General features: G+C 35.0%; 1 protein-coding gene across 5 annotated transcripts in view; it reads right to left on the reverse strand.

The window, feature by feature from the left end:
* The window catches only part of Rbm27 (RNA binding motif protein 27), a 76,220-nt gene that overhangs the window by 29,774 nt on the left and 29,812 nt on the right, over nt 1-16,634 (reverse strand). For 2 of the 5 annotated variants that reach the window (XM_027927737.2, XM_027927736.2), the window contains exons 8-9: nt 14,817-14,951; nt 2,154-2,318 (exon numbers count right to left, since the gene is read on the reverse strand). In XM_027927737.2, the coding sequence (XP_027783538.1) occupies nt 2,154-2,318; nt 14,817-14,951 (300 nt within the window). The remainder of the gene's footprint in view (nt 1-2,153; nt 2,319-14,816; nt 14,952-16,634) is intronic. The other 3 variants (XM_027927738.2, XM_071612266.1, XM_071612265.1) reach the window with 2 other exon arrangements.

Genomic DNA, 16,634 nt, shown 5'->3' on the forward strand with positions numbered 1-16,634 from the left:
TCTGGACTCATATAAGCATTTGAAACTGCAGTGCCTATCTAAATGAGCACTACTAGGATTCAGAAGTCCTCAAAGCAGCAAATTTCTCACAACCCTCTTAGATTAAACCTCTCCCCTGAATACTGTGTTTTCCCTAACTTTACATTCATGAGCAAAATTTATATTCTCTCCTTGCACAAACCATAAACAAGCTACCATGAGCCTAAACAATAAAATGACATTAAAGCACAAATGATTCTGAGATATTTGGCATTAGAACTAAAACTGCTAGTCAGTACTTCTTCTCCCTACCTTCCCTCCATTCTTCCCCTTCTGGTTTTGAAGGAGTTCATGGGAGTAGCACAGAAGGGATATCAGTGTATTAAAAACTGATCCTCTCTTATTGTTTACTTCTTGAAATGTTTGTCCATTTTATTTATCTTTTCAAATGTTAACCAATGTTGAAATTAATCACCGGAGCCCTTTGTGCTGCCCTACTCAGAAGAGAATGACTCAGGAGATATAATCAATTATTATCACAATAATGTTCCTATCGTAGAATTTACATTTTATTCTCAAAGCTTTCATTAAGCTTCAAAGTAGTCTGATGATAGTTAACAAAAGCACAACCAAACAGATGCTTTCACCTCAAGAATTAGGAGGCTATACTTACACTTATCTGGGTTTTATATTCGGGCTTCACATTATTTAAATATTTCAGCTTCTGCTCTAAGCCACGCCCCCACTTTTTTGTTTGTTTGTTTCAAGACAACTATAGTTTTCAATAGTGAGTATACCCTTTTGACAGAAACATGCATTGGAACAATGTGTAGCTTGAAAATAAATCTCATCTACTTGCTTAATTAAAGCTGAATGTGTTTAAGACTGACATAATTTGATGATACGTAAAATAATAATTTCCATGGTTTTTGTAAGTGTCTAAAAATTTATATACATAAAAAATAAAAATGCCATTTTATTTTTTTTTTAAATCAGCAAAATATGTCTGGGGCTGGGGATGTGGCTCAAGTGGTAGCGCGCTCGCCTGTCATGCGTGCGGCCCGGGTTCGATCCTCAGCACCACATACAAACAAAGATGTTGTGTCTGCCAATAACTAACTAAATAAATAAATATAAAAAAAAAAAAAGTCTAAAAGTTTTCATTTACCATGTGGCATTACTAACAAAATCTCAAGGCTACAGAAAGTTTTAAAGTTACATAATCAAATGTCCTGTTCTATAATTCCTGGGAATACACATAACGCCAATAAACTTAAAAGTCCTTTAGTTAATTATGATGAACTGAAATCTAAAGACAAAGTGAAAAAGGTTAAAAAAACAGTCTCATGAGACAAAGCAATCCACAGATCTTCAAAATATACACATCAACAGGAGGGAAGAGTTCTTTTCAAGAATCACCACATTACATTCAATTAGTCCATACAATGAGAGGTAGAAGGGGGGGGGGGGTAGGAATATTTTATCCATAATCAGCAAGAAACCAATTTTTTTTGTTTATTTTAAAGAAAAATTACCCTAATTTTTCCTCATAATGTATAACTAATTAATTAGAAAACACTCAAGTAGCCGGGTGCAGTGGCACATGCCTACAATCCCAGCAGTTCAGGAGGCTGAGGTGGGAGGATCATGAGTTCAAAAACAGCCTCAAAAACAAACAAACAACAACAAAAAAAAAACAGCCAGCATCAGGGGTGGAGCAAAAAGCCAGCCTCAGCAACTTAGCATGTCCTAAAGCAACTTAACAAGATTCTGTCTCCAAATGGAGTATATAAAAAAAAAAAAAAGCTAGAGATGTGGCTCAAGGATCAAGCACCCCTAGGTTCAATCCCCAGTACCAAAAAAAAAAAAAGGAAAGAAAACACTCAAGTAGATACTACCTTCCTGTCTACTCAATCAGAAATTAGCATGAATTCATTACTGAGACACAGAAAGTAAATACAGAAGACACCAGAAGATGACAGACACACAGGGGGCCTATTCATCCAGTAGCCAATAAAAACAAAGCAAAGCAGCAGAGGAACAGATAATAAAACAACCTAAGAGTTTAAATAGGAATATGCGACAGCAGATCAGGATGTCAGGCCACCTCTTAGGTGACCAGCTTAAGGTATAAAAGATCAGTAAGGTGGATGGCCATCTGTAGCAAAGCTTACCTGGGACCAGAGGGGTGGGGCTGGAGACTGAGGTATGATACCCAATAGAGGATCCCATGAGGTTTCGAGGTGGCACCAAACGAGCAGCCAACAGAGGAGGCGGTGTCCCCAACTGAAGTCGCTCAGATGCAGCAGCACCATGTTCACGAGAGTACATGGGCTGTCCTATAGAGGAAAGAATAGGAGGGCAGCTGGGATTGAGAGTCACGAGCTTCTCTTAGCGTACATAGTGTACTTCCTGAGACTGAGCCAAGACACAGAAAATTATACCAACAGGAACAGTAGTTGAGAAAGAAGTTACTGAGATTCTTTCTAACTTAAGAAAGTACAGACTCGCCATTGGTTAGGATGCATTCAGGTATAAACACAATAAGAACTAGGTAGTACAATTACATAATCTCCATCTTTTAGAATCTTAAATGGAACAACTATGTGTTCATTATATCCAAAGCCAACCAACCAACCAACCATGTCAAGTTATCAAAGGAGTCCTGAGCTATTATTCACATAGCATTTTGTATCCAGAGATATGCAATTGATGGCTATCCGACATACACTGGCCTCAAAACCACATATTTTAGGTTTGCACAAAAAATACTCTCCTGAGAAAAGAAAAGATAATAATGGACTACTACCACAAGCATAACCTCACAAAGAATAAGAAATGTTCAAAGAGAGCAATAATTTGTTATTCCCCATGGGTAAGTCAATAACAGAACAAAGACAAAAACCTTGATACACAGACAAGCATTGGACATATGAAATTATCCCAGATACTATGAATCATGTTTTTAAAGACAGCATGCGTGTGTGTGTGTGTGTGTGTGTATAAAATATACAATAATATAGCCACAATGAAGTCAAATTCTGAAGAACAAGATTAGAAAAAGAATAATCATATGGGTAAGGTCCTGGATTTAATCTCTAGCACAATTTTAAAAAGAGAGAAAAAATATATCAAAAAGCAAACTTTCCTTTGGCTGTTTAATAGTATCTTGGGCTGGGGATGTAGCTCAATAGCTACATCCCCAGAACTTGCTCCCTGAGTTAAATCCCCAATACCACCAAAGGAAAAAAACAAAGCATATTATTAACTGACAACTCCACATGAGACATACAAATTTATAAAGTTTAATTAGCGTATTATATCCAAAGTCAGACATTCTCTATAATACACGAACCAAATTAAAGTGAATTCAGGACATGTGTGTATATGGGTGAGTGTGTATTTGTATGTGGTACTGGGAATTGAACCCAGGAGCATTTGAGCTCTAAGCTACATCCCCAGTTCTTCTTTAAGTTTTACTTCAAGCTGAGTGGGTCTTGCCTAGCTGCTGAGGTAGGCTTTGAATTTGCAATCCTCCTGCCTTAGCCTCCCTAGATGCTGAGATTACCGATGTGTACCACCATGTCCAGCTCCTGAAGATCTTTAATACACCTCAACAGGAGAGGCTATAAAGCAAAACTTTATTACTCTTCTCTTCCTAATATATGAAGAAACAGAGGTGAGAAACCATATAATATAGCAGACTACATAACTGGGCACTTAACACCAATCCTCTCAAAATTTCTATTCAAAAAGGATCAGTTAATCATTGTACTGTACACATGATTCAACATTATCTTCAATGATCTAAAAATAGTTTTAAGCATGAACTAACTGCTTAAAACTGGGGATGGGGCACATTGGTTACAACACCCCTAGGTTCAATCCCCAAATAAAATTTCTGATGCACCATAAAATAGATCAAGTATATCTAATTAGCAATAACTAAGCCAAAGAAAACTGAAAAGTAAAAGGCTAGTTTGTACAGTGTTTTAAAAACCATTGACAACACGCTATTCAAATACTTCAGAAAGACTGTTGTTATTCAAATAAAATCTGATTTTTCTTAACATCTGTTAAGGTCCCTAAATAGTACTTTTAAAAGAAAATGTTCTTGGGCTGGCGATGTGGCTCAGCAGTAGAGCGCTCGCCTAGCACGTGCGAGACCCTGGGTTCGATCCTTAGCACCACATAAAAATAAATAAAGGTATTGTGTCCAAATACAACTAAAAAATAAAATATTAAAAAAAATGTTCTTTAGACAAAGGGCTGATTCTAGGTCTGGGCAGAAAATATTTAAGATGAGTTTGCTACGCCATGGTATAACTTATCCTTCCAAAAGACATTTACCAAAGACTAGTGCATGGAAAATAAATAAAAATCCAGCAGGAGTCAATAGGAAATAATACAACAGGTCAAAGATGAGAAAATCTGAACATCAAAAAGGACTGTAATGGGGCTGGGGTTGTGGCTCAGTGGCGAAGTGCTTGCCTAGCATGTGCGGGGCACTGGGTTTGATCCTCAGCACCACAAATAAATATATATAAAAAATAAAGGTTCATCAACAACTAAAAAATATTTTGTTAAAAAAAGGACTGTAATGGAGTAGAACATTATCAAATATAATAAAAATACATGAGTTCATAATGATACTTTTTTAAATATTTTTTTGGGGGGAGGGGGACCGGGAATTGAACTCAGGGGCACTCGACCACTGAGCCACATCCCCAAGCCCTCTTTTGTATTTTATTTAGAGACAGGGTCTCACTGAGTTGCTTAGCACCTCGCTGTTGCTGAGGCTGGCTTTGAATGCGTGATCCTCCTGCCTCAGCCTCCTGAGTCGCTGGGATTACAAGCATGAGCCACCATGCCCGGCCATAATGATACTTAAAAAAATACAGGCAGCCCTTTTGGAATACACAGAAAATCAACTCATCATTCTGAAAACTGAAATAAAAGAAAACAAGCATATTTTTCTGTCTTTCTTGTAAAACTGAATTTCAGGATAACCAAAGGTTTAATACTGCCAAGTTTTACTTTATAGAATTATAGAAATAATGAAAAAGAAATTGCAGAATTAGAGTATCACATGAAACAGAGATCCATACATCATCAAAACTGGCTATTAAAACTGGCACCAAAACAGGCTGGTAGACCAATGATACAAAATAGAGGACACAGAGACAAATCCATAAAATTACAACTACCTTATATTAGACAAAAGTGCTAAAACCATGCAATGGAGAAAGGATAGCATCTTCAACAAATGGTGCTGGGAGAACTGGAAATCCATATGCAACAAAATGAAATTGAATCCCTTTCTCTCACCATGCACAAAAGTCAACTCAAAATGGATCAAGGAGCTAGGAATCAGACCAGAGACTCTTCGTCTAATAGAAGACAAAGTTGGTCCTAATCTTCATCACGTGGGGGCAGGCCCCAAATTTCTTAATAAGACACCTATAGCACAAGAGTTAAAACTAAGAATCAACAAATGGGATGAATTCAAACTAAAAAGTTTTTTTCTCAGCAAGAGAAATAATATGCGAGCTGAATAGGGAGCCTACATCCTGGAAACAAATTTTTACCCCTCAAACATCAGATAGAGCTCTAATCTCTAGAGTATACAAAGAACTCAAAAAGTTAAACAACAAAAAAAGCAAATAACCCAATCAACAAATGGGCCAAGGACTTGAACAGAAACTTCTCAGAATAGGAAATACAATCAATCAACAAATACATGAAAAAATGCTCACCATCTCTAGCAGTCAGAGAAATGCAAATTAAAACTACTCTAAGATACCATCTCACTCCAATAAGAATGGCAGCCAGTATGAAGTCAAACAACAATAAGTGCTGGCGAGGATGGGGTGGGGGGAAGATACACTCATACATTGCTTGGAAAGCAGTATGGAGATTCCTTGGAAAGCTGGGAATGGAACCACCATTTGACCCAGCTATTCCCCTTCTCGGACTATACCCAAAAGACCTAAGAAGAGCATGCTACAGGGACACAGCCACATCAATGTTTACAGCAGCACAATTCACAATAGCTAGAATGTGGAACCAACCTAGATGCCCTTCAATAGATGAATGGATTTAAAAAATGTGGCATTTATACACAATGGAATATTACTCAGCACTAAAAAATAATGAAATCATGGCATTTGCAGGCAAATGGATGGCATTAGAGCAGATTATGCTAAGTAAAGTTAGCCAATCCCTAAAAAACAAATGCCGAATGTCTTCTCTAATATAAGGGGGGTGACTCAAAATGGGATAGGGAGGAAGAGCATGAGAAGACTACCACTAAATAGGGAAGAGAGGTGGGAGGGAAAAAGAGGGAGAGGGGAGTTGCACAGAAGATGGAAGGAGAACCTCATTGTTATACAGAATACATATATGATGTTGTAATGAGAAAAAGGGAAAAAAAAGTGTGTCACATTAGATTGGATAGAGAGAAAGGATGGGAGAGGAGGGGAGGAATAGGGAGGATAGGAAGGGCAGCAGAATAGAATAGACAATATGATTGATGTATGTACATTCCATGTATGTATTATATATCAAAATGCATTCTACTGTCATGCATGACTAAATAAATAAAAATTTTAAAAAAATAAAATAAATAATATACGGGGAATGCATTTATAAAACATGAATGATTTATGTAAGAAAAACCATAAAATGTTCCTCAAATAAAACAAATGCCTAAATATGTTGAATAAATGCAAAAAAAAAAAACTGGCTATTAAAACTATGAGCAAATTTTCAAAATGAATTGATCAGGATGAAAAAAATCTGGGTGCACTGATCAATATTATAACACAGAAAGGAAATACCAGACATGAACATAATGATGTTCTACAGTAGGAAGTACATAACCCCATCTACAAAACGTTCTTCCAAAAAAGAAGAAAAAGAAAATAAGTATGAATCTTATTAATCAACTTATAATTTACAGAAAATACAGGGGTAGAATTATGTGTTAAATGATACCAGAGGATGCAAGGTGACAAGGCTAGATTGTGAGAAAATTCTCTAGGAGAAATGATCTGTTTCCTCAACAAATAAATGTCAGTGGGGGCGGTGGGGGGGGGGGCAAGGGAAATCATTACAGATTTTAAGAAACCTATAAACTATAATGTGTAATCTTGTTTGGGTCCAGCTTCAAATGAACCAGTTGTAAATGGACATTAATGACACAACTGAGAAATATGAATACTAACTGAATATTTGACAAAATAAACTTATCAATTGTGAGGGGAGTGTTACAGTATAGTGATTTTGTTTTATTATTCTTATTTAATCCTTATGTTTTAAAGATACCTAAGTTTACAAAGGTAAAATGCTATGATAGGGATTTGTTCTAAACCTCAAGTTACAGATGGGTTACAGACAAAACAAGTTTAAGTATATATCTGTTGATAACTATTGAAACCAGAAATAAGAACAAGATTCACAACATTATTTGTTTTCCTTTTGCATATATTTGAAATCTTTTGTGAGTTTTTAAAATATTCAATAGGTTACAATAATGGTAAAGATAAGCTAGTCAGAATTTACACTCTTTCAATTAGGTTTGCTCAGTGTGCAGAGTAATGGGATAGTTCCAAGCTACAAATACCTCAAGTTCGTTTGCCCCTCTTAAGTTCATATTTCTTAACATGCCTGATAGCATTCTTAAAGAAATCAGAAACACATTAACACATTCTTAAAGAAATCAGAAAAATTGAAAAAAAAAAATTAACACATTCTTAACATTAACTCTAGTTAGTTGAAGAGTCTTTACTCAAACTGAAATTTCAGTTGATTTTTAAATTTTTCCTAAATAAATATTCTAAAGGATATTTAGAATAAATTTAATAATTTAGAATATTCTCAGGTAAACAAACATAGGGTTGGTCTTAACCTAAAAGCTCAAATAGAGAAAAAATAAAAAGCCACACCTTCTGTGGTTCAGCCATATTTATTATGTGTTGTCTCTAAAAGACTACAAGGTCTTGGTATACTTTACAAGTTCCAGGACCAAACTGCTGCCTGCTACACAGTAGAAACTCTAATAAAATAGTCACCTAAAGAAGGAACTAAAGGGGCTGGAATTATGGCTCAGTGCTGGCCGAGGATGTGTGAGGCACCGGGTTCGATCCTCAGCACCACATAAAAATAAATAAATAAAATAAAGGTATTGCATCAAAAAAAAAAAAAAAGGAAGGAACTAAAGTTTAAAGGACACAAATGGCATGTATTTCTTTGGATGAATATCTGTATGTTGAAAACGGGCATTGTAACAACTAACACAACATGAATCAAAGTAAAACACAAGGAGAAAAAAACTTAAAATAATATACAAGGTTTAAAATGCAATTGTTAGAATCCAGGACATTATATACTACTATTACTTTTTTGCACCTCCAGTACAATAATCTTGGCAGTTATATTTCCACTATATCTTTTTCAAAGAAGCAGAGGAAGCAAATCAAATGTAAAACAAAAAAATAAGAACATACTTTTTTAAAAAAAAAATGGTCCTGTGAGTTAATATTAAATTAGGTGGCATTAAATTAAAAAGCATCTGCACAGCAAACAAAACAATTAAGAATGGAAAGAGAGAACCTACAGAATGGGAGAAAATCTTTCCCAGCTACTCTTTTGACAGAGAATTAATATTCACAATATATAAAGAACTCTCACACCAGCCAGAATGGTAGTCATCAAGAATACAAATAGTACAATCAGAAAAATGAAAAGTTGAGCTGCAATTGTGTACAATGAATCAAAATGCATTTTGCTGTCATAGATACCTAATTAAAATAAATAAATAAATGGGGGGAACAGCTGGGCTGATTGACCATCATGGATGTGTACAACAGGCCAACATCATCGGATCAGACAATTTGGGAAGAGTGTGCCTGAGTGGAAATGGACTGGTGACCAGAGGGACCACCCAAGGTCTTTGCCTTTTATCTTTGAGGTAGTAGATTCTTTTCCTAATATTTGCTAAATGTTATCAATTTGCAATAGTCTCAATATAATTGCTTATAACAAAATAAAGAACTGGACTTACATCTTACCTAAATTTATGGTTGCAAATATATGTATATTAATATAGAATTAAATCTTTTAGCTCTCAAAAAAATACAAATAATAATAAATGCTGGAGAGGATGTGGAAAAAAAGTAACACTTTTTATAAATTAGTGCAACCCCTATGAAAATCAGTGTATGGAGGTTCCTCCAAACACCAGGCATGGAACCACCATATGACCCAGCTGTACCCTCCTTGGTATTTATCCTAAAGAATTAAAAATCATGGGGCCGGGGATGTGGCTCAAGCGGTAGCGCGCTCGCCTGGCATGCGTGCAGCCCAGGTTTGATCCTCAGCACCACATACAAAGATGTTGTGTCCGCTGAAAACTAAAAAATAAATATTAAAATTCTCTCTCTAAAAAAAAAAAAAAAAAGAATTAAAAATCATCATAATATAGCAAGTCAGTTGCTAGATATGGATGAAACTAGAGATCATTATGTTAAGTGAAATAAGTCAAACTCAGAAGGTCAAGGGTTGCATGTTTTCTCTCATGTGTAGAAGCTAAAAAGGAAAAAAGAAAAGAAAAAGATGGGGTGATCTCACAGATATCAGGAGAGGAAAGGGACCAAGGAGTGGAAGATGGAGAGGGAGGAGAAAGTGCTAGGAAGTGATATTAGCAAAATTATATTATTCTATTGTGTGTGCATTTAAGAATATATAACAACAAATCCCATCAGTGTGTACAACTATAATGCACCAATAAAGAATGCAGAGGAAAAAAGAGAGAGTCTATGCCCCCACCAAAAAAAAAAAAAAGCTTTTTCAAATTAAAAAAAGGTCTTGTAGGGGGTTAGGGATATAGCTCAGTTGGTAGAGTACTTGCCTCCCATGCACAAGGCCCTGGATTCAGTCCCCAACACCATAAAAAAAAGAAAGTCTTGTAGGGGCTGGAGCTAAGTAGTTGAGTCCTTGCTTAGCATGCGAGAGGCTCAATTCCCAGGACCTGGAGTTGAAGGGGACAGTTTACACTGGGCTGGCGATGTTAAAGCTGGGTAAAATGTTTAAAAATACTTCAGTGGATATATCATATTTCAAGATATATCAAGAATTATGTAATGTTTTGAACAGCCAACAATAAAAAATTTAAAAATAATAATAATAATAATAATATAAAATGTTCAGGATAGGCAAATCTGTAGAGACAGAAAGTAGATTTTAACAGTCAAGGGTTATGGGGAATGGAAATTGGAAAATATGGTAATGAAAATGTTCTGGAATGAGACGGTTGTACAAAATGTAATAAAATTACTGAGCTGTAAAAAAAAAATACTTCAGTGGAAAGAGTTGACTTAAATGTGTGCAGTGTTGTAGTCTTTTCAAAAAATTCCAACTACATCTCAAGTCATTTTCATATGATGCCATTTTAACTCAGTAAAAACAACAAATTTCAGTCTTTTCTAAATCATAACCAATTTGATATTAACTTCTGAATAGCATGAGCAGGAATCATATATATCCAGTTTTATAATAGACTAATTTTTTCCATTTTTTTAATTTGTTTTAATTAGTTACACATGACAGTACAATGATCTTGACATATCGTACATTTGAATCAGATGGGATATAATTTTTCATTTTTCTGTGTGTACAGGTTGCAGAATTATACTAGAGAACTAGTTTTGTTTTTTTTTTTAGTTGTAGATGGATACAATACCTTTATTTTATTTATTTATTTTTATATGGTGCTGAAGATTGAACCCAGTGCCTCACACATGCTAGGCAAGTGCTCTACCACTGAGCTACAGCCCCAGCTCCCAGCCCCTATTCTTATGCTTTTAAGATTCAATAGTCCTCTTCCAAAACAAGTGATAATTACAGCTTAAATAAATGCTTTACTCACAACAGCTAGACTATGGAACCAACCTAGGTGTCCCTTAATAGGTGAATGGATAAAGAAAATGTGGTATATATACTCAGTAGAATATTACTCAGCTTTAAAGAAGAGTAAAATTATGGAATTTGCCAGGAAATGGTTAGAGTTGGAGAATATCATGCTAAGCGAAATAAGCCAATCCCACAAAACCAAAGGCTGAATGTTTTCTCTAATATTCGGATGCTAATTCACAATAGGGAGCACTAGGGAAGAATAGTGTTACCTTACATTAAGTAGAGGGAAGAAATGTATATCCCATCTATGTAAGATCTATCAAAGTGCATAAATGCATTCTACTGTCATGTATAACTAATTGAAACAAAAAAAAGTTTAAATAAATGTTTTGTATTTTACAGAATTCATTTCTTTATATACATATATTTGGAACTGGGGATTAATTGAACCCGGGGTCATTTTACCATTGCACTACATTCCCAGTCCTTTTTATTTTGAAACAAGGTCGTACTGAATTGTTCAAGGTGTCATTAAGTTGCTGCTGAGGCTAGTCAAATTTTGATCCTCCTGACCAAAGTTGTGAATCACTGGGATTACTGGTATGTACCACTGCATTCAACCAAAATACATTTCTTTGTGACCTGTGCTTCTCAGGAACTCTGTCTAATGGCAAAATATACTGTAATTGGCTTTTCTCTTTTTCTTTCTGGTACTGGAGATTGAATCTAGGGGTGTTTAACCACTGAGCCACATTCCCAGACCTTTTTATTTATTTTAAGACAGGATCTCACTAAGTTGCTTAAGGCCTTGCTAAATTGCTGATTTTGAATTTGTGATCCTCCTGCCTTATCCTCTCTCTTACCACCATGCCCGGATGTAACTGGCTTCTGATTTTTATGCTAGTTTGCTTTTTTGTCTGTTTTTGCAATGCTGGGATTGAACACAGGGCCTTGTGCTTGCTAGGCAAGTGTTCTATCAGTGAGCTACATTCCAGTCCTGTTTACTTCTTAAAAAACTTACTTCTTGGTTGGGTGTAGTGGTGCACTCCTGTATTATCAATGACTCTGGAGGATGAGGCAGGAGAATCTCAAGTTTAAGGTTAAGACTCCACAACATAGGAAAACCCTATCTCAAAAAAAAAATAAAAAGGACTAGGGATGGAGCTGGGGTTGTGGCTCAGCGGCAGAGAGCTTGCCTAGCACGTGTGAGGCGCTGGGTTCAATTCTCAGCACCACATAAAAACAAATAAAAAAACAAAAGTATTGTGCCCAACTACCACTAAAATACACACACACACACACACACACACACATATATATATATATATATGAATGACTAGGGATGTAGCTCAGTGGTAAAGCATTTCTGGTTTCAATCCCCAGTACAAAAAACTAAAAAGGGTTGAAGATGTAACTCAGCAGTAGAGTACTTGCCTACCAATGAATGGCATGGCCCCAGTACCACAAGAAGAAAAGTTTTCAAATTTCTCTATAAATTTTAGGCTTTTAAGAATGGAAGAAAAACCTCAAATTTGTTTGCATAGCAAAATTCTGAAATGTCCACAATGAATGTTAATAACACAACTTTAAAAATAATCAGTTGTCATCTAATTAAAAATCTTCATAAGCATACGAGACTACCTTCTTGGGCTGGGGTTGTAGCTCAGTGGTTGAGCGCTTGTCTCACATGTGTGAGGCACTGGGTTCGATCCTCAGCACCACATACAAAAATAAATAAATGAAACAAAAATATTTATTTAAAAAAAAAAGACTACCTTCTAAAGCAGTCAAGCACAAATGCCAATGGAAAGTTACTGCCTTTTATTGGTCTTGAAACAAAAAAACAGAAAAATGTAGTAAATATTTCATAAAAATAAATATTAAATAATGGTCCTTTACTCTGAGATTGTCTTTTTTGATGTAAAACTATTTTTAAAATTTAAATACTACATATTTTCTTATATAGGCCTTATTCTAGCAAAATAAGAAGCTGACAAGTGTATTTGTCCCCCCAATTTGCTTACATATTATCAGTCTCTGAAAAATGAACGTTTGCAATTTCTGTTCTAAAAGGCCTTTACTGCTACATCACAGAATATTCTTCCTTTTAGAGAAAAGAAAAAAGTGGACATCAAGCAACATGAGGTCTTCTATCATATTCATCTTGGATCTCTAGTATCTAGAATAATAAGCACTGGCACATAATAAGTACTCAATAAATATTTGCTGAATTAATGAATATTAAATTATATCAGTGAAATATTCAGAACTGCCAGATTTTAAAAAATTAAAACCAAATGGAATCTTTATCTCATGAGTCACAAAACTAAATTTAACAATATAAAAATTTGCCATCCAATACAAAAATATGCCATTTGCAATAGACTGGGATAAATAATGTTTTTTCCTATTTACAAGTCCAAAAGGCATTCAGAAATAATGATAAGGGCCAATCAGGTGGAAATAGATGGAAGAGAATTAGCTATGAGCTGATAACTACTGAAGCTGGGTGATGGATACACAGGACTTCATTATCTTGGCACCTACAAGTTCACTATACTATCTTCTTTATTTTTATATATATTTGAGATTTCCCATAATTAAAAAATGAGAGCAGCAATAGAACAAACACTAAAAGACACTACAGTAATCAGAGATACTGAACATGAAACAGGAAGAAAAATTACTTAAATGTCAGATATAGATTCTGTTCTAAGGAGGCTCAGCTGAATGTACAATTTACATACAACAAAAATCAAACAGGCCTACACATATGTCAAATTATAAAATAAATGCTTTTTGGTAACATAGGAGTTTAAAGCAGAGCAACAATGTTCCAGTACTTAGAAAATTTGAGTTTTTAAAGAGTTATATAACAAGCATATAATTAGGGGTGAAAAAGAAAGTTGAGTCATGACAGCACAAAGAGGGGATATAATTGGCCTGATCAGAAAAGACACCATGTTGGAAAAGAATGAAAACAGATTACCAAGAAGGAGAGGAATAGATTCTGGATATAAGCCACAGAGAGATTCATTGATGGTTCCAGAAGGAAACTCATTAAGAACCATCTGGGGGTACTGGGATTGTGGCTCAGCAGTAGAGTACTTGCCTGGCACGTGCAAGGCCCTGGGTTCAATCCTCAGCACCAAATAAAAATAAATAAATAAAATAAAGATATTATGTCCCTCTACAACTAAACAATAAATATTGAAAAAAAAAAGAACCACCTAGTGGGCTGGGTTATACCTCAATGGTGGAGCGCTTTCCTACCATGTGTGAGGCACTGGGTTCAATTCTCAGCACCACATATACATAAGTAAACTAAATGTCCATTGGCAACTAAAAATATATTTAAAAAAAAAAAAAAAGGAACCATCTAAAAAGAATGTGGTATGGGTGGGGACAGGGGATTTGAAACGAAATGTAATGATGTTAAGGAGGTTGTAGCAATAATTTAAATTATTTAAATATAGAGACTAAAATGTTGCTACTTTATAGGGGAGACTTCTCCGAAACAGAAGACCTTGCCTTTATCTCCCAGATCACCAAAAAAATAAATAAAATAAAATATGGTTATACATTGAGGGTAGGAAAGAAGGTGGAATGAGACAGACATCATTACCCTAAGTACATGTATGAAAACACAAATGGTGTGACTCTACTTTGTGTACAACCAGAAATGTGAAAAACTGTGCTCTATTTGTAAAATATGAATTGAATTACATTCTGCTGTCATAGATAACAAATAAGAAGAAATAAAATAATTTTTTAAATTATGGCTATCTAGCATAATCACACAGTAAACTGCTTTGTGGATATAATTTTTGTAATTCATAGTCCATAAAAATAGAAATTAATTTTATAAAAGAGTTATACTGATGGGACAAAACTCAACAATTTTAAGTCAAATGTTTACTTACGTTCTGATACTGTATAAAGGAGGTTTTGGGGTAAGGGAGGAGGTAGTCTTGCTCCCACTGGTGCAAGATTGGGCACTGCACTTGTCCCAGGCTGGTCACGACTGTTTATCAAGCTTGACTGTGATATGGGTGGTCCTACAGATTACAAAAAATGAGAGGCAGAGTATTAATGTTTCCTAATAAAAATGCTCACTATACTAGTATTAACTTACATGTTCACACTTTAAAGCTCTAATTGGGCTGGGCGTGATGGCACATGCTTATAATCCCAGCTACTCAGGAGGCTGACACAAGAGGATCTCCAGTTCAAAGCCAGCCTCAGAAACTTAGCAAGGCCTTAAGCAACTCAGTAAGACCCTGTCTCAAAATAAAAAATAGAAAAAGGGTTGGGGATATGACTGAGTGGTAAAGTGACCGTGGGTTCAATCTCAGATGCAAAAAAAGAAAAAAGGAAAAAAAAAAAAAAAAGACCTAATTGGGCTATGAATAGAATTAATGAATTTCAGATATGCAGGTTTAAACACTGCTGTATAATTAATTAAAATGACATTCTTTTTCAGGACAGGCAAAACTAATCAAGGTTGAACAAAACTGGTTGCCTTGAATGACTGGAAAGGAACTTGAGGAAATTTTCTGGGGTGACAGTAGATTGCTTTCAACTATTGGCTTGAAATTTTTCATAGCAAAATACTGGAGGAAATGACACTCTTGGGTTTAAATTTTATACCAATATGTTCTTATATTGAGATAACATCTTTTAATATTAGAATTTTTTTATTTCTTTTTTTTAAAGAGAGAGACAGAGAGAGAGACAGAGAAAGAATTTTAATATTTATATTTTAGTTATTGGCGGACACAACATCTTTGTATGTGGTGCTGAGGATCGAACCCGGGCCGCACGCATGCCAGGCGAGCGCGCTACCGCTTGAGCCACATCCCCAGCCCCCTAATATTAGAATTTTTACATATAAAGAATATTTCATTATCTGGAGAATAAAATCTCAGCTTCAACTTTACTATTAAACTGTGTGACAATATTAAAAATTCACAAATGCCAAGTTAGAAAAACCACGTTTGTACTGACCAAATTTCTGCCACCAATTACCAACTCTGAAGTGTTCTCTATAGTATTATATTGCAGATAAAATTTATACACAGGATCATGCTAAACTATTTTGGCAACTTCATGTGAATGTACAATTATTTCAAAATAAAATGTTGTGTGTATTTGGGTGTGTTGCTCGGGAATTAATCCAGGACCTCACATATGCCAGGTAAAAGCTATACCACTGAGTTAAATCTCAGGTCCCAAAATAAAATGTTTTAAAAAAAGAAAATTTATAAAAGTACAGCTTTAATAAGTTAAATGGCAATAATTTTTTAAATAATTTGCCAGTCTTATGTTAAAATTTCCTCAAGTAAATGTTTCTCATACTTTTGTATATATGTAAATAATTCATACCATCATTCTGTCAATTACATCTTACAGTCTAACTCTGTTTCTACTATACTAGTAATTGTTGTGATAATGTTTTTTTATTTTTTTATTTGTTCTTTTTAGTTATACATGACAGTAGAATGTATTTTGACATATCATACATACATGAAATGTTATTTAAAAGACCATTTTTAAACATGTTTCTTTTTGTGTGTGTGGTGCTGGGAAAAATTTCTTACTCACATATTGATTTTTTTTCTTAAAAAGCAACAAAAACAAAAATAACCTTTGTTTAGTGTAGTGGCACTCCTGTAATTTCAGCGACTCAGGGAATGAGGCAGGAGGATAGCAAGTTCAAGGCCAGACTCAGCAATTTAGCA

The sequence above is a fragment of the Marmota flaviventris genome, chromosome 5, assembly GCF_047511675.1.
Source record: "Marmota flaviventris isolate mMarFla1 chromosome 5, mMarFla1.hap1, whole genome shotgun sequence".
In the NCBI taxonomy this organism is placed as follows: domain Eukaryota; kingdom Metazoa; phylum Chordata; class Mammalia; order Rodentia; family Sciuridae; genus Marmota; species Marmota flaviventris.